The sequence below is a fragment of the Nicotiana tabacum genome, chromosome 9 (genome assembly GCF_000715075.1).
Source record: "Nicotiana tabacum cultivar K326 chromosome 9, ASM71507v2, whole genome shotgun sequence".
Lineage (NCBI taxonomy): Eukaryota > Viridiplantae > Streptophyta > Magnoliopsida > Solanales > Solanaceae > Nicotiana > Nicotiana tabacum.
In genome coordinates, this window is record NC_134088.1 from 61,211,418 (window position 1) to 61,236,128 (window position 24,711).

At 39.3% G+C, this 24,711-nt stretch overlaps 1 protein-coding gene across 1 annotated transcript; it reads right to left on the reverse strand.

The window, feature by feature from the left end:
* Window positions 1–279: 279 nt before the first annotated feature.
* On the reverse strand, window positions 280–21,198 carry LOC107822425 (uncharacterized). The gene is made up of 7 exons (XM_075221702.1): window positions 20,614–21,198; window positions 20,392–20,480; window positions 20,158–20,296; window positions 1,656–1,751; window positions 1,363–1,485; window positions 806–1,068; window positions 280–683 (listed from the first exon to the last, which is right to left on the reverse strand). Exons 1-7 carry the CDS (start codon window positions 20,753–20,755, stop codon window positions 573–575), a joined length of 963 nt encoding a protein of 320 aa, XP_075077803.1. The 5' UTR covers window positions 20,756–21,198; the 3' UTR covers window positions 280–572.
* Between the last annotated feature and the right edge of the window lie 3,513 nt (window positions 21,199–24,711).

Consider the following 24,711-nt stretch of genomic DNA (forward strand, 5'->3'; position numbering starts at 1 on the left):
ATCTCTTATTATTGAGTTTTTGGCCAAAATTATGCTTTTGTCATTTAAATATAATTTTGAGTACCAATTGTCCTCTAATTTTGCAAAAGTTGAGTGTCTTTGGTCTCACCCACACAAAGATAGCCTAAAAATCAGCCCACCGTGAGACATCAAAGATGGCAGTAAGCGAATTTATTGTTTGAAAGGCATAATTGATCTGATACCAATACGTGGTACCTTTTGGGCAATACAATAATGTAATAACTTTATCCTTGGCAGGTGAAAAAAGATGGGGCAGGGTTAAAAAGCTTTCAAATATTTTAACCACATATCCTTGGCAGTCAGTCAGTCAGTTTTCTAACTTAAAGCTACCAGTACCACTCTAACCACCATGTGATACAAAAGAATGTTACACTCTAGTTCCAAGCTTCATGACAAAAAGAGAAGCAGCTGTGCTTAGAAACTGCAGTTCATGAATACTGATTGCACAATTATCTCAAGATACAGTGGCCTCACGTGGAACTTATACGACATCACAACTGTAGAAGCACCAAGGCCTCAAGACTTGGTAACCATATTTTGTTAGCGGGAAATTATACACTGACAATACCAGACATCCATGGAACAACAACTGGTGCATTTGGGTGGGCATTTCTGTATGATTCCGAATACCGGTCCTTAAAAGTCGTTTTAGGTTTCTCTGCCTGCATTTGCAAATCAAAGGGACAGCTTTAGCCATCATTCATAAATTATCAGACATTCAGACATAAGGAGGAGAAAAAGCATGGTAGGTAGTAAACTTAATGAAGGGGGACCAAGAACTAACATATTTCAGCCAGCACTCCTGATGTTTGTGTTGATAAATATCCGGAGAATGGCATCCTGTCTCAGATGGACAATAAACCCATATGTTGCATTTCTTGTCATTACGTCCAGCATTCTTAGCTTGATTCAAACAGGCCATGCAACACTCATATGCAGATTCTTTTGGGTGGGTTAGGCCCCACCTGACTGCATCGCCACCGTAATCAGTATGAAATTCAACGTTACACTCAGGAGGAAGCCGCCTGCCAGCTATAATTTCATTGTCTGGAGAATGGAAGTGAATACTGGGTTAGAAACAAGAAAGCAAAATCTTCCCCAGGGAGCTTGTTTTGACAGAGGAGCAAGTTAGTGAGTGAAAGTAGTTCATGTTACAGTGCTTTAACTGCACAAATTGAGCAGAAATACTATCTATCCACCATATTTTACCTTCTCCTATCTTCTACGCAGAAAACAACTACACTTCTGTCAGGAAATAAAGATAGGGAATAAAGTGAATGACATATCTGAATCAAAACAATAAACTCAAGATTTTGACTGAAAAATGAAGTACGTCATTACCAAATTCTTCTTCACCCTCAGGTTTGTCATCACGTTCCTTATTAATTACTGCAACAGGTATCCAAAGACCAATCTCTTCTGCAAGATCAGCCCAGTCAACATCCAAAGCTTGTGCAAGTACACCTGCAAGCAAATTTCCTAAGAACTATTAAACCATCTTGTCAAAGTACATATGGATTATGGGCTAGGAAAAAGAAACCCAGGTTAACATCAGCTTAAAGCTCAATATAGAAAGCGTGAACAAAAACTGAGTTACAAACGAAATAAAAACAGTCATAAGTAAAAGAACGTACTAGCTTCCTCTGGGGCAATAGTTGAATTTGACGTCTTCCTATTAATAAGCTTCCTGGCTTCTTTTAACTTTTTCCTGCGCCAACTTTCAACTGCCTCTGTTCACCAGAAACAACACCAACAATGATAACCAGGAAGAAGTAAAGAAAAACAACAGAAGGAATACTACTGAACTGTAAAATGATATTGATTCAATATTGACTTATTCACAGAGCACTAGAACCGACAAAGAATGTAATAACAAATGAAATCAGTAAACGGTAACTACTATATTTGCATAGACATGTATCCTTCAAGTAGTACTCTTGAATAATTTGCATTTAAGTAGATCATCCAATTTTTGTTGCACAAGAAGACCTTAGTCCAATATAGAATAATTTACTCATAAAAGTAATCATGTCGACTTGTTCAGAAATATTGCAGTTCTAAGTGGCATCTTTTGTTGGGAACAGATACATGAAATAAGCATCTTTCATGACATACTTTTGAACTCATTTATCAACTCAAGAATGAAAAATATGCAGGTCATCTAGTGACTCCAATAAAAGTGAAACCACAGAGAGGGGGTGGGGGTGGGAGATCATTTTTCATTAGCTTCTTGCAACTGATGGTGATTGCAGAAAATAGCTCATGGAGAAACAGAAAAACAACTGCATGTTTGCATTTCCCAGTAACTTACCCCTTTACAAAAGTTTAAAAATCAAAAGAATCTTCTTTTACTGTGGTTATAAAAAAAAGAATCTTTTACCGTGATTTTCTCATACATTTTCTTAATCATAAGATTTACGGGCAACACTATTATTATGTAGTTAATATTATAAATTTGAGTTTGAGAATATGAATTAATCAATGTCCAAACCGATACCGAAGATCAGTAAATTGAACCTTGTAAACCAATTCAGATCAAGTTTTCTAGAATGCAAGGAATATCGTAATATTTATTTGCCTCTAATTAGCAAATTCTATGCTGCATAAAGCAAAGGCAGTAGGATTTGGCTCGACACTTTCCAGAACTCTAACTCTTCTTTAGATGTATGCAAGTACATCAATTCTTTTATTATTATAATTTTTTTGGATATGGTAAAACCCCAATCCCACAAACCACATATCAAAAGCCTCACAGTGGCCATCTCCCACTTTTTTTTTTTATGAAGTGAATATTATTAACAAAAGGCATCAAGAAGATGCAGATGTTACAAAGAAACAGAAAGTAGCAGCCCAAAAATATTAACAAAAGATCTATCATAAGACTAAGGAGCTGATAAATTCCAAAAAGGATTCAGGGTTATAAACAGGGGGTAAGATTAACCCAGCAGTGGCCATCTCCCACTTTTGCTTCCTTGATGACTCGACCCGCTAACCTTTATGCTTGGAAGTGGAGGTGGAGGTGGAGGGTGGTCCTTCCCACTGGCTCTCAGTTCCAGCTCATTTGGTAAAATGTAAGTAAATAAAAGAAATTGGCACCAGGCTTGCCGAATGTCAAGCCACTGCCAACACCACAATGAAAAAAAATTTATTGCATGCTAAGCTCAAGAGGACTAACAGTCGACTAGCATCTACTACCTCCATTTCAATTCATGTGGTGGTGTTTGACTGGACACGATGTTTAAGATATTCATTTGACTTATTTATATTACTTGTAGTGCAAGAAAATAGTATGTAATGGCTGAAAAGTTAATTTTGATAGAGAAAACATCATTGTAGATTCTCAACTTTTTGGTATACCTCTTGTAAACGGGAGCTTTTCCCAAATTCAATAAAATTTCTTACCTTATCTAAAGAAATATCACTTCAAAGAAATGCATCTCTTTAAGCTTTTTCTTTTCATCAAACCTTATAGAAGTGCTTTGGTTTACTAACAGGTAAGGGTACATTAATGGGGAGGGATTTTAATTGCTTTTTGATTTAAATTTGGGGAGGTGCTATCATAAAGATGTAGTAATACCAAGGGGAATCAGGATAAGTAGATCATAATGCGGGTGATTTATTTTATCAAATTTTGTGGAGGCGTTAACAAACAGATGCAGTAATACCAAGGGGAATCAGGATAATCACAATGCAGGTCTTCTATATCCAGGTACGTTTCATAAGATTAAGGGCATGATTTGAGTTACAAGAATTAAATTTTGCCAAGCATAACAAATAATTGATATTTCATCTGAAAATCTTTGAACATAAACAATCAATGGTAAATTGTTAGCTCATGTTTAACTGTAATTGTCAAGGTACATGAAGACAGAAAGAAAGCCAGTTGAAGCACTAAGTAAAGTAATGAAAGGAAATGAAAGGAACCGTAGATATTTTGATGGGATTTCAACTCCCAACCACACTCTCAAAGCCACTTGTTTAATTAACTTATTTAGTTGGTTCAATCAGGCCCCTGAAACTAGTGTTGAACTATTTCTGGATTTTGTCCGCTCCTTAGCTGTCCTGTAAGTTTTTATAAGTTTTTGTATATGAGCAGACAATACCTTTATGTTATAATTTTTGCTATGCATCTTGTTGATGCCATATAATGAAATTCCCTTACTTCGTCACAAAAAAGTAAAGTAATGAAAAATATAAAGAACTTGCATAATTGAGGTCGGGTGATGGGAGGCAAAGGGGAGGGAGAGGAACAAAGGGGAAGAGATGGAGGGCAAACTAAGTTTTATCCTAATAATCATAGAAAATGACCTGTATTAGATACTGAGTTTTGTGTACAATAATTACACCCCCCCCCCCCCCAAGATGGTCTGTGTAAGATTGAGTATTGTGCTTATAGTAACAAGTAATATTTACTTTTTTTTTAAAGAAAAAACAAAGTATAAGTTGAAAATTTCTAAACAAACAACCAATAAGAATACCAAGAGTAAAATGGTATCTATCACATAAGAAGGACCATTTACAATATGGAGCTAAGACGGGTAATCTATGGGCCCTATAATTAGACCGTAATGAACTACAGAATGGATCAAGTTAAAATTATTTGCATAGAAACTGCTCATAAACAGCTGAAGTACCAATTTTGATATTATGAGATGATAATCAAACGCAGCTCATTCAATGGGGTGGGATCTACTGAAGTTCAACTGGCTCTGGCAGTCTTGACTTCAACTAGTAACCGTGTTAGTTGTAACCAAACAAAAATCTCAAATGACAAATGGATAAAGGCATTTGATCAATCATGAAGAAACAATTTGCAATAACACCAAAATGACATTTCGGTGGAAAAATAATCTCTAGGAAATAAAGAAGCAAGAAGAATCTATATTATATGCAAGTGCAAGAGGTCTTCTACCTTAGCTATCAGATAAAGCATTTTTTTAATAAATCACAAATATACTTCTAAAGGCTTGACAAAGTGGAGGGGGAGCAATTTAAAAAGTAGCCATTTAAAGTTTGTATCGGTGATGAGACAGTTATAGGACATATTAGTGTAGATCTTAACCAGACAAAGACACAGAACGTTAGAAGAATGATTTGTGTATAGAGAACAACAACTATTATTTTTCTCTGATTAAGTAAGAATTGTAGTGATATATTGGAGCAATCTCTCGTATACAAAAAGCAAAAAAGCCTAACTGATAAAGAAGATGATTCTCTACGAATCTAACCCAATTATCAATGGTAACCGGAATCTCATGAGTACAACAAAATATTTAAGAAACAGAAAGCATCCCCTAATTTGTAAAAATGAGTTTTCCCCCCTTTAAAATCTCTCATAGTGCGTTCAAATCAAATTGTCCATCTCTATGCTAAAGGCACTACTTTCTAAGCTCTAGTTCTCATTTTCTTCTAAACCCTTATGATGTATTTAATTGCATATTATGTCTAAATCTCATCCACAACTCTATTTATCATTTTTTTTAATTACGAAAAATCTCCGAGAGCCATTGGCACATGGTTCATAACTCGATGGATAATGGGCTTGTCACTATACCCTTCTCTATTTAAACACCAAGTTTTTTGTCCGCGGTAAGATTCAAACTAGTTCCGTGCGCCTAAACCACACATCACGTGTTGTGCTCTTACCACTAAACCAAAGTCCCAGGAGCAACCACAACTTTTTTTAGTAAGGACAATATATAAGGAAACCTGGAAATCTATCAAGATGAGGAACCAATCAATTATGAACTTGTGACTTCAGATCTAAGCAATAGACTAATGATCAAGTAAATGTTACAACATTTTACTGAACTTTTCCCCTCCAAATGAAGAAGTTAGACGACCAAGGAGGCGGGTTCAATGGATGTTAATTTGAACTTTCCCATTCAATGCTTGGGTTCAAATTCTTGTGTTCATACTTAGACTTTCATATAATCAAGAATTCAGTACATTTACATTTTAGAATTATCTATGTCATAATATGTTCTGAGTAGGAGAATATTATATATACTTATGTCCTATATCCCTTTTTTTCTGATGAAGTAAGTAATTGTCATTAAATGGCATCAAGAAGATGCAAAATAAGTACAAAAGAGATGATAATGTAAGCTCCAAAATACAAAAGATCAGTTAAAAGATCAGGGAGCCAACAAAATCCAAAAAATTAACTGGGCATTGTACAGGTTTGAGGAAATTCCAACTGTATAGATTAACTAAACATGAGCCCTTCGAAGTGTGAGTTGGAGTTGAGATTCCATCAAAATATCTGTGGTTCCTTTCGTTCCAAATACACCAAAAGATAGTAGCTGGGATCATTCTCCAGATTTTCTTGATGGCTTTGTCCACTCTGCAAGAGTTCCAGTATACATAGACCTCCGTTGGAGACTGGAGTTGCACCCAATTCAGTCCAAAAATAGAGACAAAAAAATTCCACAACTGTGCTGCAACTGGGGCAGTGAAGAAAGAGGTGACTGATGGACTCCAGATTCTGATGACACACATAACACCTGTTGACCAGTGGGATGCTTCTTCTACATAGATTGTCTTGAGTTAGACGGGCAATGTTTATGACAATCCATGCGAAGCATATCACCTTGGTGGGAAGTCTTGTTCTCCATATGAGCTTCCAAGGCTAGTTTTCAATTATGTCATTCTGGGCACTTAAATGGTAATAGCATGTTTTAACTGTGAAAATACCCCTGCTTGAATTGGCCCATGACATTCTATCTGGCTGCGACTCTTCTATGTTGAAACCTTCAAGCCTCAACTGAAGCTAATAGGGCAAGGAAGTCATCACACTCCCAATCCTGTTAATTCCTTCTAAAAGTAATGTTCCATGTGTTCCCCTCTCTATTCTCAGCACTAGTTGAATCAGGATTGCAGGCGATCAATGTAAGTGCAGGATGAGAGTCTTTCAAAGCATTGCTTCCCAACCACTTGTCCTTCCAGAATTTGACATGAGTTCCATTACCCACCTTATAGGAAATGTTCCGGAAGAATTCGTTGTTGTAACTGGAAATGTGCTTCCATAGGCAAGTGCCATGAGCTGTTGTAACCCTTTTCGTGCACCAGTTATTCTGAGCCCCCTACTTAGCATTTGGAGAGCATGCTTTTGTTGTGCAGCTTGAGGTCTCTTATGCCTAGGCCTCCCAAGTGTCTTAGGGTAGGTAGCCTTGTTCCATTTTACCAAGTGAAATTTGTGTGTTTGGCATCTCCCTTCCCATAGAAATGATCTCCTAATTCTGTCAATCTTCTTGAGGACTGAACTTGGCATAGGGAAAAGGGTCATATGGTATGTTGGTATGCTATCAAGCACACTATTAATCAGTGTAAGTCTTCCTCCCATGGATAAGCATTGCATTTGCGAAGAAGCCAATCTCTTCTCAAACTTCCCAATAATGCCATCAAGATCCATGTTGCCTTGAATTTTTCTCCCAATGGTAGTCCCAATTAAGAAGCATGAAAGGTACCAATGCTACAACTTAGAATACCAGCAAGCTCTTCTAGGTTTGGGACTTCATTAACAAGGTAAATTACACTCTTCAACATGTTAATATGCAAACCAGACAAAGCTTCAAAGATAAGGAGAGTGTGGTTGAGATTGAGGACTTGTTGTGTATCAGCTTCACAAAATATCAGAGTATTGTCTGCATAGAGCAAATGAGAGAGGTTGATAGAACTTGCTGGATCCCTGCCCACCTGGAAGCCCTGTATCCACTCCATTTGCCTGGCCTTTTCCAACATTCTAGTAAGCCCTTCCATAGCCAATATGAATAGGAATGGGGAGAGGGGATCTCCCTGCCTTATACCTTTCTGGGGAGAGAAAAAACCAATTGGTCCTCTGTTTACCAATATTGAGTACTTCACTGTTTTAATGCAATATTCAATCCATTTGATCCATTTTCCACCGAACCCCATCTTTTCCAGAATATTGATAAGGAACGACCAGCTTAGCTGATCAAAAGCCTTTTCAATATCCAATTTACATTGGATTCCAAGAATGCCACTTTTACTCCTCCAGTCAAGCACATCATTTGCAATAAGTGAAGCATCAGAGATCTGCCTGCCTTTAATAAATGCATTCTGCTGTCCAGAGACCAGTTTCCCTATCACTTTTTTTAATCTTTCAGCCATAACTTTTGCAGTCAGTTTGTAGACACTTCCAATTAGACTGATAGGCCTATAGTCTTTTAGTTCAATTGCTCCCTTCTTTTTGGGAACCAAAGCAATGAAAGAAACATTTCAGGATCTCACCAAGTGTCCTGTTTGATGAAAGTGTTGCATTACATTCATGATGTCATTTTTAAGAAAATCCCAGGCCTTTTGGAAGAAGGCCATGGTGTAGCCATCAGGACCAGGAGCCTTGTCAGGAGCACAAGATCTTAAGACTGCCAAATCCTCTTCCTCCTCAAAGGGGAGTTCTAACCATGTTCTATCTTCCAAATCTAAGGATGATAGTCCGTCAAAGTCAGCAACTGGTCTCCATGGTTCACTTTCAGTGTATAATTTTTATAGAAGTCCACAATTTCAGCTTTTATAAGGACCTTGTCCTCTATGATTTCATCACCAACCTGAAGCCTGCCAATGTAGTTGTTTCTCATGTGCGAGTTTGCCGTTCTTTGGAAAAATTTTGTGTTCCTATCACCCTCCCTTAGCCATAAGCATCTGGATTTCTGCCTCCATGAGGTTTCCTCTGCAATGGTGATCTGCTCCAGCTCTAACTTCAGGTTGAATGCCTTCTGTTTTGCATCCTGACTTGACACTCTTGTCTCTGTTGCCTGCTCTATTGCATTCAAGTCCGCAAAAGCCTGACTTCTTTTCATGTCCACTTGACCATATACCTCCCTATTCCATGTTGTGATGTCCCTTTTCAGATGCCTCAACTTCTGAGTCAGAATAAAGTCAGGAGTGCGCATTACTTGGTAGGACTGCCACCAGTTCCTCACCATTTCCAGGAAACCTACAACTTGGAGCCACATGTTCTCAAACTTAAAATAAGATGGGGTTGCTTCCCAATCGCCACATTCTAAGAGAATAGGCTTGTGATCAGATAACACTCTAGGTAATGCCACTTACTTTACAGACTTGAAACAATCATTCCATTCCGGAGAGATTAGAAACCTGTCAATTCGTGAAGCTTGAAGTTGGTCCTCTCCTCTTGACCAAGTGAATTGGGCTCCCTAAAGTGGAAGATCAATGAGTTCAAGGTCTTGAATAGTTCTAGAAAACCCAGACATTGCCTTGGAGATCCTGAAACAATTGAATCTCTCGCCTACGAATCGGCACACATTAAAGTCCCTGATAACCCATTGATCAGACCAAAGTCCTCTAACTGCAGCCAGCTCTTCCCACATCTCTACCCTTTCGGGGTTAGTGTGAGGGCCATATACACCTGTGAATACCCACCTAAACTCCTTTTGTAAATTTTCAAACCTACAAGAAATAGTGAATTCCCCTTGTTGTGTGTCGATGCATTTCCAACACCTTTTGTCCCAAAGTATAATGATGCCCCACTATTGCCGCGGGCTTTTAACTCAGCCCAGGTGACCCATGTGTTCCCCCAAATATGTCTTGCTAGGTTGGTGGTCCAGTTTACCACTTTGGTTTCTTGCAAACAAAGAATGTCTGGCCCCCACTTTTTAACAAGAGAATTCAAGGTGCTTCGCTTCTTTTTTTTGTTGATCCCCCGTATATTCCAACTAATAATTTTCACTAACATTCAAAAGATTTGGGTTGAGACCTGCCCCTATCACTGCTGTCACTTAGCCCCCATGTTAACGTTTTTAATTCAATCTCCCCTTTCTTCCTGATCTTTTTAGGTGTTGCAGGGCAGGATTTCTGTTGTTGTAATTGGACTGCCCTACTCTGCTCCATTCTCAAGATAATTTCCAAACTATCGTGCTCAAAACCGACGACATTAACCCCAAATGCTTTGCATGCCTTAAGCATAGCCATATTTGACCACCTAGAGGCTTCAATCACAGTGGGATTTTCAACAACTTGCGTGTTCATGGCTTCCCCTTCATACCATGGTAGTGGGAGAAAGTCGTTGAGCAACTGAGAAGAAAGAAGAGATTCAGAGTCATTTACCCCAGACAACCCTTTACTAATATGAGAATCCTCCGCCTCGTCATCAGCGTCTAGGTAAGTCTCCAAGTTACCAGACAAAGGTCTGGAACTGAAGTCATGAGCTTGGAGTTCAATTGAAACTGGGCCAAAATAAACGACAGGTTCAAAAGAGAGGGGCTTAAAAAGACATGGGTCAGGAGACCCACCTTTCTTTTTCCACTTCTTTATAACAGAAGCCCTATTTTCTTGTTTTGGGCTTTTGAGTAGTAGCTCAAGTCTTTTACCACTGGGGTTTTGGCCCTAGACTTATTAAGGACGGCTTTGGGTTTAGAACGGGTCGGATCAGCTGAGTATAGGGTCATGGGATTTAAATTAAAGTTGTTGACTGATTTGACCGCACAGCTAGGGCAAACAGCTGGTACCACAGAAGCGACCACTGGTTCTTTCGCCAAAGAAGCAACCACTGGTTCTTTCACCATAGAAACGACCGCTGGTTCTAACACCACACCTTCTCCAACCGATGTCTCCTTGCCGGCAACCCCATATTTGCTGCAATTTTCGTGAGGCTCCATCAAAATAGATATTTCATAGCTCCAGTCACCGATTTTTACCTGGCAAGTCGCTGGAGGTTTCACCCCTGTATTCTTAACACATTCTAGACCAGGAGAAGTGGCTTCTGTTTTTTGTATCCTCGTCCACCCCAATGAACCTCGATCAACTTGAAAGTTTCCAAAGACCACGTATGTAATGGAACACCGAAAACTTTTACCCAGATGTTCTCCGATATGGCAGCTTTACCAGTAGAGGACGGTGACCACCAATCCAGAGATAAATGTCTGCGGCTCCAAAACCAGTCCCCTGCCATGATTCTGGTTGCCTCTTTCCTTGATAGGAACTCAAAGAGGAAGAGATTGTGATCCAACGGAATAATTTTCAGTCCAGCAGTCATCTTCCATCTAGATATGAACCATTTGTGAATAATCTCTGTCTTCAGAGTGTGATTAAAAGCATCATTGAATCTGCCCACTAGGCATCTGGTAAGTGGGTGGTTATCTTCTACCCCAAAAGAAGTTGGCGGTGACTCTGGCCATTTCTGAATATCTGCAGCTTCTGAATAAGTTTTCAGTTGAGGAGGTGGGGCTGTAAATGCGCACTTTCAATTCCCAAATGACATTGGATTCTCTCTGCAATCTCCGCCCAACCGGGCCATATTTTGATTCAGGAATAATGATGGCTGACTTCCGATCACCCAGCCAAGTTTCCACCCTCAGAAAGCACCCGTAGATGTTGTAGTTTTCATATACCCTGGAGAGATATACTTCTTGTTTCCTTCCCCATCTTCTGTATAATTCCCTTGTCCCCTTAGATGCTTGGTATAGGACTGAACATATCCACCGGAGGTTGCTTTCGTCGACCTTTATTGTGCTTGTAAAACGTCTACTGTGTTCGGTGATAGAAAACCATCTGACTCGATCATCACTAATATTTGCAACTTCAAAAGATTTATCACCTGTAATGAGGATTAACTTATCACCCATGTTAAAAGAGAATAAGTTGGAAAAGCCTCGCCGGAAAGATGAGCTAAAAGTTTAGAAAAAGGCTAAGGGCACAATTCCCAAGTCAGAGCTTTAATGCATAGAGTAACCCTATGTCATATATCCCTTAAGGAAACTCCCATATACATAGCCCCTTTTTTAGGGTATAGGGGTGGGTCTATTGTCCATCGAGTTTCGAACCATGCACCACTGGCTTTTGTTGGATTTCTCGGATACCAAAAAAAAAAAACCTTTTATGTATTTAACCAAAATAATAAGACTCCCTTCTCTCTATGTTTACATGGTATCAACTATGTTACAAGGATCGTCCGATTGGTGTTGCCGACCTGTGTTAACATGACATAAATGTAGTGTAGTGAAGTTGTGGAGTCTATGTTGAATCTTGTCAAGAAAAATGATGCGGTGAAACGGGTGGACAACAAATACAAATAAGGAATCTTCGAAGAATTTGCCTCCAATTTGACAAAGTCCACCCTTGGTGATCACAAAGAGGAGGAATCGTGCCAAGGAAGCCATGGTTTGAGGAGAATATCTATAATTCTGTAGCAAATGAAAATAATTTGCTTGATTCTAGATAGGATGTTAGGTTAAGAATCTGGATTTGTAGTCAATGTTGGATGGCCACAACGAAAAAAAAGAAAAGAAACAGAGCTTAAGAGAATAAAGTTCAAGATGTGGATTCAATATAACATGTAAAGATATCACAAAGCCAATTTAATTTTCTCGTGTTATGGTATTCATCGACTTAGAGAGGAAGAGAGATTTACATATGGTGTTCATCGACTTAGAGAAGGCTTACGATAAAGTGCCAAGGGAGGTTCCGTGGAGATGTTTGGAGGCTAGAGGTGTTCTTGTTGTATACATTAGGGCTATTAAGGACATGCATGATGGAGTTAAGACTCGAGTGAGAACAGGGGGAGGGAAACAATTGTGATGGGGTTGCACCAGGGGTCAGCCCTTAGCCCATTTCTATTTGCCCCGGTGATCGACGCACTGACGCGCCACATTCTAGGGGAGGTGCCGTGGTGCATGTTATTTGCAGATGACATTGTACTGATTGACAAGACGTGATGCGGTGTTAACGAGAGGTTAGAGGTTTGGAGGCAGACCCTGGAATCTAAAGGTTTCAAGTTGAGCAGGACCAAGACAGAATACTTAGAGTGCAAGTTCAATGGTGCGACTCAGGTAGTGGACGAAGACATGAGCCTTGATTCACAAGTCATCCCTAGGAGAGAAAGTTTCAAGTACCTTGGGTCAGTTATACAAAGGAATAGGGAGATCGACGAGGTGTCACACATCGTATTTGGGGCGGGGTGGATGAAATAGAGGCTCGCTTCCGGTGTTTTGTATGATGAGAATGTGCCACCAAAATTTAAAGGTAAGTTCTATAGTGCGGTGGTCAGACCGACTATGTTGTATGGGACGAAATTGGCCAGTCAAGAACTCCCATGTCCCGAAGATGAAGGTGGCTGAAATGAGGATGTTGAGATGGATGTGTAGGCATACCAGGTTAGATAGAATTAGAAATAAAGTTATTCGGGACAAGGTGGGCGTGACCTCTGTGGAGGACAAGATGCGGGAGGTGAGACTTAGATGGTTCGGGCATGTGAAGAGGAGAGGCACAAATGCACTGGTGAGGAGGTGTGAGGGGTTGGCCTTGAAGGGCCTAAGGAGAGGTAGAGGCAGGGCGAAGAAGTATTGGAGAGAGGTGATTAGGCAACATATGGTATTGCTCCAGCTTACTGAGGGCATGACCATGGATAGGAAGGTATGTAGGTTGAGAATAAAGGTAAAGGGTTAGGTAACCGAGCGTTGTCCTTGTTTGTAACAGTAGCTTTAGTACATTACTTAATGTCATTTATGTATTTTCGTACTCCTTGACTTCTGTTATTACTTGTTGTTTGCTTTCATTTCGGTTTTCTGATTGCATTACCTACTGTTAGTTTTGTATTTTCGCTTCGGTTTTCTGATTGGTTTGCTTGTTGTTGCCTTTCCTTTTATATTTCTTAAACCGAGGGTCTACCGGAAACAGCCACTCTGCCTTCTTAAAGGTAGAGGTAAGGTATACGTACACACTAGTCTCCCCAGACCTCATTTGTGGGATTATACTGGGTTTGTTATTGTTGTTGTTGTTGTTGTGTTAGCCTACTTTAAAGAAGCGCTTGGACTATACAAGGAGCAAGGTAACAGAAGAGAAACTTAAGAGGAACCAAATACAAAAAATTTGAGTTAGAAAAGGGATTAGTTCATCAAGCAAGTCAAAGTTGGGTTGAGATCATTAGTTTCTCCAGCATTCAAGTTATCAAAAGGTTAAAAGTGAAGATAGAGATGAGAAGAATTGGAGCATTATGCATAAGCATGCGTGATACTTATCAAAAGAAAAAATGATGTACTGTCGAGCCGCAAGAGATAGAGTTGTGTAGGAAGCCATTCTCTCTAAAGCAAATCAAGTGGTCAACGCCTCTTTAAAGTCGGGAGTGATAAAAGAAGGGTAGATAATACCAGCCTGAAATCAGAAAACTTCCAGATAATTGTAATTCCTTCTATCACCTTATGCCTTGAAAGAATTAAGTATCACACAGAACTTGCACAATCACATCTTTCTTCAAAAAAAAAAAAAAAAGAAAGAAAACTAGCACAATCACTTTCAACCAAAGAAATGCTTCTAGCAACCAAATTACAGAAACACAATCGCCTATTCCACTTCAGATGAATCCCTACATCCCATACATGGAGATGATCTTTCAATTTTACCGCCCCAATACGAGAAAGATCACAGATGCTGCTCAATCTCTCCACGCCACACTCTCCCTAAGGGAGGTACCATTAGGGATTTTGAACAAGAACTACACGTAAAGGATCGTGGCAACGAGACAAATTTAAATGAGGATAACTCAGAGATCATGGACCTAATAAAATTATCCAACCCCTCAGAGATACTTTTTACTAGGAGATCTGAGAACATTATTGATCTAGGATTATTACCTCAAGACACTCCTAGATGATGTCTTCCTTTTAATCTTGTCATCAACCTCAGAGGCTGTTGGCACAACAAATTTGGATCTTTTTTTAATGGGAAGGAAAAGAAAGAAAGGGAAAATAATAAATAGAAATAGAAATATAGAAGTCAAAATCAAGAACATTTCTTCTTTTCAATCTGGAGCAACAGGAAACTGGCTACCCTATTTCATACTTGTCACGTTTTTCATACAAGCCAAACAAATAATTGAAATCTTAGAAACTTACCTTCCTTTCTCTCCCTTTTCCTTGTTTCCAAACATAACATTATCAATCAATCAACAAATAATCCTCAATCACAAATCAATTTTTGTCAGCTATTCATGTCCATTTATAGTTTATACTCCCCCACATCCAGTTGTGATGTGATAGAAGAACTGCTTACCCATCTAACATTATACCTGGGTGCTGTGTAGGGAATGCCTAGAAGAGCACATCCCAAAAAATGTGTTAAAAAGAGGGTTCCTCATAATTAGGCTAATTTTATGCTAGTTTTCAACCTACTGCAACTCTCCTTTATCCGAACTTGGGACCGCCTAAGCACTATGAACATAGATGGAACTTCAAATGTAACATTATACTCAATAAAAAAGAAAGTGCGTGAGCACAAATTCTGGAACTTCTGTATTCTAAAGTCACCTTTCTCAATTTCCAGCTTGTTGATATAGCAATTGATTCACTAACACTGTTCATTTGGTAAGAACTGTGCAGCACTAAGATGAGAGGACTAGAAACTGAGATAAGCCAAAATTAGGTATTATACCTAGAAGCACCCACGAATCAGGAAATGACATCCTTTTCTATCTCTATTGATAAATGTGAGAAGGCACGGGAGAAAATATGTTATTGATATTAGATGATAAATACAATACAAGAGGTCCCTATTTATAGCTATACACTACAAGGAGATATTACTCCTCTTCCAATGTGGGAAAAGACTACACTATACATATCTGTAAACTAACACTCCCCTCAAGCCGGTGCATACACATCATATGTACCGAGCTTGTTACACATGTAACTAATACGAGAACCAGTAAGAGACTTAGTGAAAATATCTGCTAGTTGATCATTCGACTTTACAAACTTTGTAACAATATCTCCTAAAAGTATTTTTTCTCTGACAAAGTGACAGTCGATCTCAATGTGTTTAGTCCTCTCATGGAACAGCGGATTTGACGGAATATGAAGAGCAGCTTGGTTATCACACACTAGTTCCATCTTGCTAATTTCTCCGAACTTTAACTCTTTGAGCAACTGCTTGACCCAAACTAACTCACACGTCGCCATAGCCATGGCCCAATATTCGGCTTCGGCGCTAGATCGAGCAACTACATTCTGTTTCTTGCTCTTCCACGAGACCAAATTACCTCCTACTAGAACACAATATCCAGACGTAGAACGTCTATCAAAAGGTGATCCTGCCCAATCAACATCTGTGTACCCAACAATCTGCCCGTGGCCTCGATCCTCGAATAGTAATCCTTTGCCTGGAGCTGACTTTACATACCGAAAAATGCGAACAACTGCATCCCAATGACTATCACAGGGAGAATCCATAAACTGACTTACAACACTCACGGAAAAGAAATGTCAGGTCTAGTCACTGTGAGGTAATTCAATTTGCCAACCAACCCCCTATATCTCGTAGGGTCTCTAAGAGGCTCCCCTGTCCAGGCAGAAGCTTAGCATTCAGATCCATAGGAGAGTCAATAGGTCTGCAACCCATCATTCCAGTATTCTCAAGAATGTCTAAGGCATACTTCCGCTGTGAAATAACAATATCTGAGCTAGACTGAGCGACCTCAATACCTAGAAAATACTTCAATCTGCCCAGATCCTTAGTCTGGAAGTGCGGAAAGAGATGTTGCTTCAGATTAGTAATATCATCCTGATCATTACCAGTAATAACAATATCATCAACATAAACCACTAGATAAATACACAGATTAGGAGCAGAATGCCGATAAAACACAGAGTGATCAGCCTCACTACGAGTCATGCCGAACTCCTGAATAATTGTGCTGAACTTACCAAACCAAGCTCGAGGGGACTGTTTCAAACCATATAGTGACCTGCGCAATCTGCACACACAACCATTAAACTCCCCTGAGCAACAAAACCAGGTGGTTGCTCCATATAAACTTCTTCCTCAAGATCACCGTGGAGAAAAGCATTCTTAATGTCTAACTGATAAAGAGGCCAATGACGTACAGCAACCATGGACAAAAAGAGACGAACAGATGCTACTTTAGCCACGGGAGAGAAAGTATCACTATAATCAAGCCCAAAAATCTGAGTATATCCTTTTGCAACAAGACGAGCCTTAAGCCGATCAACCTGGCCATCCGGGCCGACTTTGACTGCATAAACCCAACGACAACCAACAGTAGACTTACCTGCAGGAAGAGGAACAAGCTCCCAAGTGTCACTCGCATGTAAAGCAGACATCTCGTCAATCATAGCATGTCGCCATCCTGGATGAGATAGTGCCTCACCTGTAGACTTAGGGATAGAAACAGTGGACAAAGAAGATATAAAAGCATAATGAGGTGACGACAAACGATGATAACTTAAACCGACATAGTGGGGATTAAGATTAAGTGTGGATCGTACACCTTTGCGGAGTGCAATTGGTTGACTAAGAGGAGACAAGTCCGCAGTAGGTGCAGAATCTGATGCGGGGCGTGAATCACCTGGGCCTGATGCTGGATGTGAACGACGATGATAAGTCAAGAGTGGTGGAGCTGCAGAAGGTTGAACTGGATTATGTGGAGGAACTGGAGCTATAGGTGGTGGAGCTACAACCGGAGTTGTAGGTGGTGGAACTGGAGCTATAGGTGGTGGAGCTATAGGTGGTGGAGCTACAACTGGAGTTGTAGGTGGTGGAGCTGGAGTGACTGAATCTCCAAAAGATGAAACTGGTAGTACCTCAGAAATATCTAAGTGATGACCTGAACCTGTGAAGTATGATTGGGTTTCAAAGAAGGTAACATCAGCAGACATAAGGTACCGCTGGAGATCAGGAGAGTAGCATCAATACCCCTTTTGTGTTCTCGAGAAACCCAGAAATACGCACTTAAGAGCACGAGGAGCTAACTTATTTGTTCCTGGAGTAAGGTTATGGACAAAACAAGTGCTTCCAAAGATACGGGGTAAAAGAGAGAACAAAGGTAAGTGGGGAAACATGACAGAGAATGGAACTTGATTCTGGATAGCTGAAGATGGCATACGATTAATAAGATAGCAAGATGTAAGAACTGCATCCCCCCAAAAACGCAACGGAGCATGAGATTGTATGAGTAGGGTACGAGCAGTTTCAATAAGATGTCTATTCTTTCTTTCAGCTACCCCATTTTGTTAAGATGTGTACGGACAAGATGTTTGATGAATAATCCCATGAGATTTCATAAACTGCTGAAATGAGGAAGACAAATACTCTCGGGCATTATCACTACGAAATGTGCGAATAGAAACCCCAAATTGATTTTGAATTTCAGCGTGGAAGGTCTGGAAAATAGAAAACAGCTCAGATCGATTTTTTATCAAAAATATCCAAGTGCACCTGGAATAATCATCAATGAAACTGACAAAGTAGCGGAATCCCAAGGTGGAACTGACTCGACTAGGACCCCAAACATCTGAATGGACTAAAGTAAAAGGTGACTCTGCTCGCCGGAAAATTCCAAAATTGTCGGAATTTGTCGTAAACAGGATGGATAGACTCGGAATTCCTTTGCGAGCAAGCTGTCCTGAAGAAATATTTTCAAAAAATGGCCGGAAAGATCACTGTTCACGCCGGAAAAATATAAAAGTGGTCGGAATTTGATTTGAATTAGATGGGTAGGCTCGGAATTTTGAGGAGAGCACACTGTCCTGAAGAAGCTTCGCGAAAAAATGGCCGGAACCCTCGCCGGAAAAGTTGTTGCCGGCGTGTGGAGGAGCGTGGCGGCTTTTCTGCCGGATAAAATTTCAGGGGTTGGTCGTCGGAGGGTGATCTACCTCGTGGTGGTGTTGGTTTTAACACAACACCGACAGAAAGTGACTTTCGCTTAGACAAGCCTTAGGTCACCGGAAAATTGCACGATGACTAAGTTCTTTCTTCCCGGTTAACGCTGGAATGACGCACAGCGATCTTTTCTCACTAATGTTCTGATACCATGTGAGAAGGCACGGGAGAAAATATGCTATTGATATTGGATGATAAATACAATACAAGAGGTCCCTATTTATAGCTATACACCACAAGGAGATATTACTCATCTTCCAATGTGGGACAAGACTACACTATACATATCTGTAAACTAACAATAAACAATAAAGGAATAGCATCCTAAGATGAGGTCACTTCCTATGTTAAGCATCCTATTTAAAAAAGAAGGAAAGCACAATACACAATTTCACATTCATTTATCCATGACCTTTCACTTAAAAATATAGCCACAACATATCTTACATATGAAAAAAAAGACACCGGGACCAAAAAGACCAGCACTTGGAGACCAACACGAAAACAGAACACTAAAAGTTTGGAGCACAAGCATCGATAACTTTACAACTTAATTTACGAATTAATATATTGTCTTTTTACCAAGAGAAAAGAACAACAAAACTTGAGCAATTTGGTCCACTTCAATTGTGGTTTTGGTTAAATAGTGAAAAATAAACAAAGACCTACGGATCTCATCTTGATATTGCAGCTCGCATAACTGCCAATAACTGGGTGCTCGGACCATACAAAATGACTAATAAATAACTGCAGCAACCATTTTTAAAAAGTTAAATGACTGCAGAAACTCATTCGGGTAAAGTTAGCACTTCCATTTTTAAGGTTTGAATTCAAATAAATAGGATTGGTCTAAATGATTTTCGCCTCATCAATCATTTTCCAAAGAAAACACCTCAGAGACTATTCCAAATAAATAGCAAATAAATTGTATAGATCTCCAGTTTATTGATGAGCATTGGCCTTGTCATTCTTATCCAAATCTTCAACCAACATGACATTTCCTAGTTCAGCAAAAAGTCTCATTTTTTCTCATTTATACTTTTGACAAAGAAGGAAGATACCCTCTTGTATAGAGAGTTGGACACGCTTGTTAGATGAATGAGGTTAAGCCTTGCACTCTACTGTAAATATTTTTCACACCATATTGATAATATTATCAATGAAATCAATGTGGATTATGAAAATATACTATCGAAGTCTAGTTATATAGTGGCATCTCATGGGCACAAAAAGGAATGCAGTACTTGTACTGTCTCAGCCTTCTACATGTACCTGAGACTTCTATATGCCCAATGTAGCATGGATCAACTATTACCAGATCTTGCAATATTACAAAAAAGACACGATAATAGAAAGTCCACAATTATCTAGGCTACAGAATGAACAACAAGAAGGATATCCGATGAAAAGATTCAACAATGCAGCTTCAGAAACAAAGATAGCCCAATATCGATCAATTTACTCTGAAACTGAAGGCATAATCACCTCGTTGTGCTGTTGCATGGTCACCGGCATTGACACCTCTCAAAGTTGCTAGTATTTCATCAGCTATCTTCTGTTTAATTTGCTGCGGTACTTGCACCACCTTTTCATCAATGAAAAATTCTTCCTTTAATCCCTTTATCTTCACCGGAAAAACAAACATCCCTCATCAAGCCCATAGCCTTAAAGCTCAGGAAAAAAAACAACTAAATATCCGACATCAGAAAAGGGTCTTACTAGTTTAATAAGATGCACAGGTTCTAGTTGTTTTCTTATTCGATTCGATTCGTCCATTTTCCTAACCTGATCTGGAGTATACCTAAAAGCTGTATACACATAATAGCATTATTTTCGAAGAAAAGAAACAGAATAGCATTATTTTCGAAGAAAAGAAACAGAATCCCCAAATGGGTAAAATCAAGAAAAGGGAACAAGCAATAGGCATAAATAAGGACTTACCCCTTTGGGTATCATTGCGAGTAGTGTACATGTATACTGAAGTGTAAGAGTGAAGCACATAGAGAGCAACAAAAATGTTAATTGCACAAACAATAATCGTGGTTCGTTTGTACGAACACCATTTGGCTTCTGTTCTTGCCATCTCCCCCTTCGTCTCTTCTCTGCTTCAACTTCTGCTTACCCTCCATCCAATCATCTCTTTGAGAAACCCACCACTATCTTTTAATTCATAAATGTTTAGACTATTTCTGAAAGACTTATGATTAGCTGTCAATAGATCGATAGTATCAATATAAGCCCTTGTCTTCTTTTCCTGGACTTGGCGTTTGATTTGATTAAACAACAATATCAGAACAATGTAAGTTGTATACTGCAGTATATTTAATAATGGGATTCCTCTCCCCGTGTTGTGGTTTGTGAGGTAATTTGGTTCTATTTTTCGATAATTAGGTGATAACTTTGATTTGTACCGTGTAAAGGTATGGGGGAAGTGGGAGGTTGGATGCTTTGTGCTAACTTTCTTTTTTTCTTCTTTTTCCCGTCCAAACGCCGCGTACTAACCTGACAAAATAATTAGAAGGCTGCAAAACCCTCAAGTATTGGATCTCTACTACTCTTAAATGGGGCGCGTGTGCAACTAGAACCACGGTAAGTACCGGTAAGTATCAAACTAACCTTGGTGAAGTAGTGATGAGCTCAAATCGTATGATACTTACTAATAAAATATAATATGTGCAATAAATCAAGACTGACAACAAAAGTATAACAGGAAAACAATAATAATAATAATAATAACCTTAATGGAATAAGTGACAACAACTCAATAGCCACCCATATCACAAATGGTACCTCGTGCCCACATGATCATCACAATAACAATAGCCACCCATATCACTCTGCTATGTTAATATCACAATAGTCACCTGTATTTTCCTACCCTGCCAATATCACAATAGCCACATGTATCGCTCCGTCCAGATAATATATCAATAACCACCTGTATCGCTCCGCCCATACAATATATCAATAGCCACCCGTATCGCGCTATACAGTCGATAATAGTGAAATGTGACCCTTATACTCTGCACAACAACAATCAATCTATACAACATGTCCACATATGCCACAATATCACAAAATGATAATAATACCAAAGATTTATCACGAAAAAGATCATAACTTATCAAAAATGTACATAAGGACATGTCAATAAAATAAAAGTGCGGAGAGGTGCTCAACAAATAAAGCATGACTATGGTTAAGTCAAATATATCGATCATGGTCAAGTATTCCCAAAGTGGTGTCAGCATGTTTCATATAAGTTACTTTATCAAATTAAGGCATATTAATAGTCTATGGTCCAACCCAGTCACAAAGCACACATAACGCCCGTGTACACGCTCATCACCACATGTACACATCACTTTTCACATAACACGAATAAGCAATCAAGGCTAAATCCTAAAGGGTTCTACCCCCACAAGGTTATGCAAGATACTTACCTCAATCAAGCTTAATCAATCCTCTAATAATCCCTTTCCGCATGAATCAACATTTGGACCGTTCAGATCTAGCCAAAATAACATAATATCATAAATGAAAGCCACAAGAAATGATTCTGAATAATAAATCTTCAATCTTCAACTAAAATTAAAAAGTCAACCCCGAGCCCGCTCCCCGAAACCCGACAAAACTCACAAATTCCTAATATCTATGCTATGCTTGGGAAAGCCGTGATTAGATTATAGTAGAATTAAAGATCAAACCATCAATTTATGTTTTAGAAAAGTTTTTACTAAAATTCCCAATTTATTCAATTTCATTCATCAAACAATCACTAAATTCAAGGTTGGAATCATTAAATATAAACAAATCCGAGTAAAAAAATACTTACCCCGAAATAAATTGTGAAAATCCCCTCCAAAATCGCCCAAATCCGAGCTTTCTAACTCAAAATGTGATAAAATGACAAAAATTCTCGAAATAGAGTATTTAATAGGTCTACCCAGGTATACACATCGCGATCGCAGGAACAACCTTCGCGATCGCGAAGAACAACTCACCCAGCTACTGAACCCTTTTTCGCAAACGCGATATACCAGTCGCGAACGCGATGACCAACTCCATAGTACCTACGCGAACGCGATGCCTCACTCGCGAAGGCGGAGGCCAAATACCTGATGTCCCTTCCAGCCTTCCCTTCTACGCGATCGCGGCATCCAGCTCATGATCGCGAAGGTCATAGCCTTCCAAGCTTCGCGAACGCAACCCTTTCTTAGAGAGCGCAAAGAACAAAATACGCCTGCCTCCAAGTTACCTTACACGAACGCGACACACTAGTCGCAATCACGATGAACAACATCAGACACTAGCAAAACAACAGTCCAAAATAAGAGGAAATGGTCTGAAATCCATCCGAAACAGATCCAAGACTCTCGGGACCCGTCCAATCACACAAACCAATCCCAGAATATAGCACGAACCTACTCGAGGCCTCAAATCACACCAAACAACATCAAAACTATGAATCGTACCCCAATTCAAGCCTAATAAACTAATGAACTTTTAACTTCCAAAACTCATGCTGAACCAAACCAACGAGCCCCGCAAGTCACACAACCACAATTACTCGCATGTAAAGGATCGAATAGGGGAAACATGGCTAAAATACTCAAATCGACCGACCTGGTCATTAAAATAGGGGTCGCGATAGAACCTAGTCTCTAAAATTAAGTAAGACGATCACTTAGCAACATTAAAACCAATAAAACATGATATAATAAAGCAGAGTTTTTAACAGAAATTCAGAAATAGAGGTAATACAAGCCAAAATGGCGATAATCAACACATCTCCGCAGAACTAGGTACTATAGAGTCACGAGCTCTAATTGAATATATAAAACTATCTCAAATCTATAGTAATGTTTGGATATAAAAATGATAGTATAAATATAAGGATAGGACTCTAAGGGTCTGTGACAGTCAATACAGCTATACCTTTGTCACGACCAAAAATCCAACTAGTCGTGATGATACCTAACCCAACCCGTTAGGTAAGCCAATTAACAACTATCCAATTCCGATGATATTTAATAAGACAGTTAAGTAAAGAAATTATCTGAATCTTATACATTTCTCAAGGACTGGTAGTAAAAATCACAAGCTTCTAAGAATAAAGTTTACAAAGCTGAAATAAAGTAAATAAATCATCTGTTTGAAAAATACATAAACAGAGTTTTATAGATCTAAGGCTACTATGAACAAGAGGCAGCTACAACCGGGACGCAAGTACATCTTCAAATCCAGCTCCCATCAAACACAGTAACATCAACAACCAATATCTTCACGCAAGGTGCATAAGTGTAGTATGAGTACAACCAAACCCATATACTCAGTAAGTAACAAACCTAACCTTAGGTTGAAAGTAGTGACGAGCTAACACAAAGGTCGAGTCCAACACCAATATTCCACCACAGTTCATAACAACATAGTACAAGTAATAAAAGAGGTATCTCAGAAATAAAATGCTCAGTTCGTTCACAGTTCCAGAAAATAGGCATTTCTTTTCAAGTACCTCAGGGAAAACCCAAATCTTTTACCGAAAATGCCAAAATATGAGTAAGTTTGAAAACTGTAATTTTTCCCAAAACTCCTTTCAATAATAAGTAAGATGTTTCATTTTCAGATAGCATGAGGAAAGTACGTCTCTATGCCTACATGTCAAGATACAGGTAAAATCATAAATGTCACCAAAACCGGATAGTAGAAGGAAATGCATCTTTATGCATGTATCTCAAGTACGCATGTCCAATGCAATGTATCTCAATGATGAGCTCATGTACTCACACTCTCAGAGTACTCAATCTCACTGTCTCGCATTCCCTCTCACTATGCCCAATGCTCAGCACACTCAATCACTCAGTAATGTACAATACCTGCTGCGGCATGCAGCCCGATCTACATATGACCATAAGGCCTGTTTCGGCGTGCAACCCGATCCATATACATATATATAATCAACTACGCTCACTGAGGGTGTGCAGACTCCGGAGGGGCTCCTACAACCCAAGCGTTATAATTTACACGGACAACTCACGT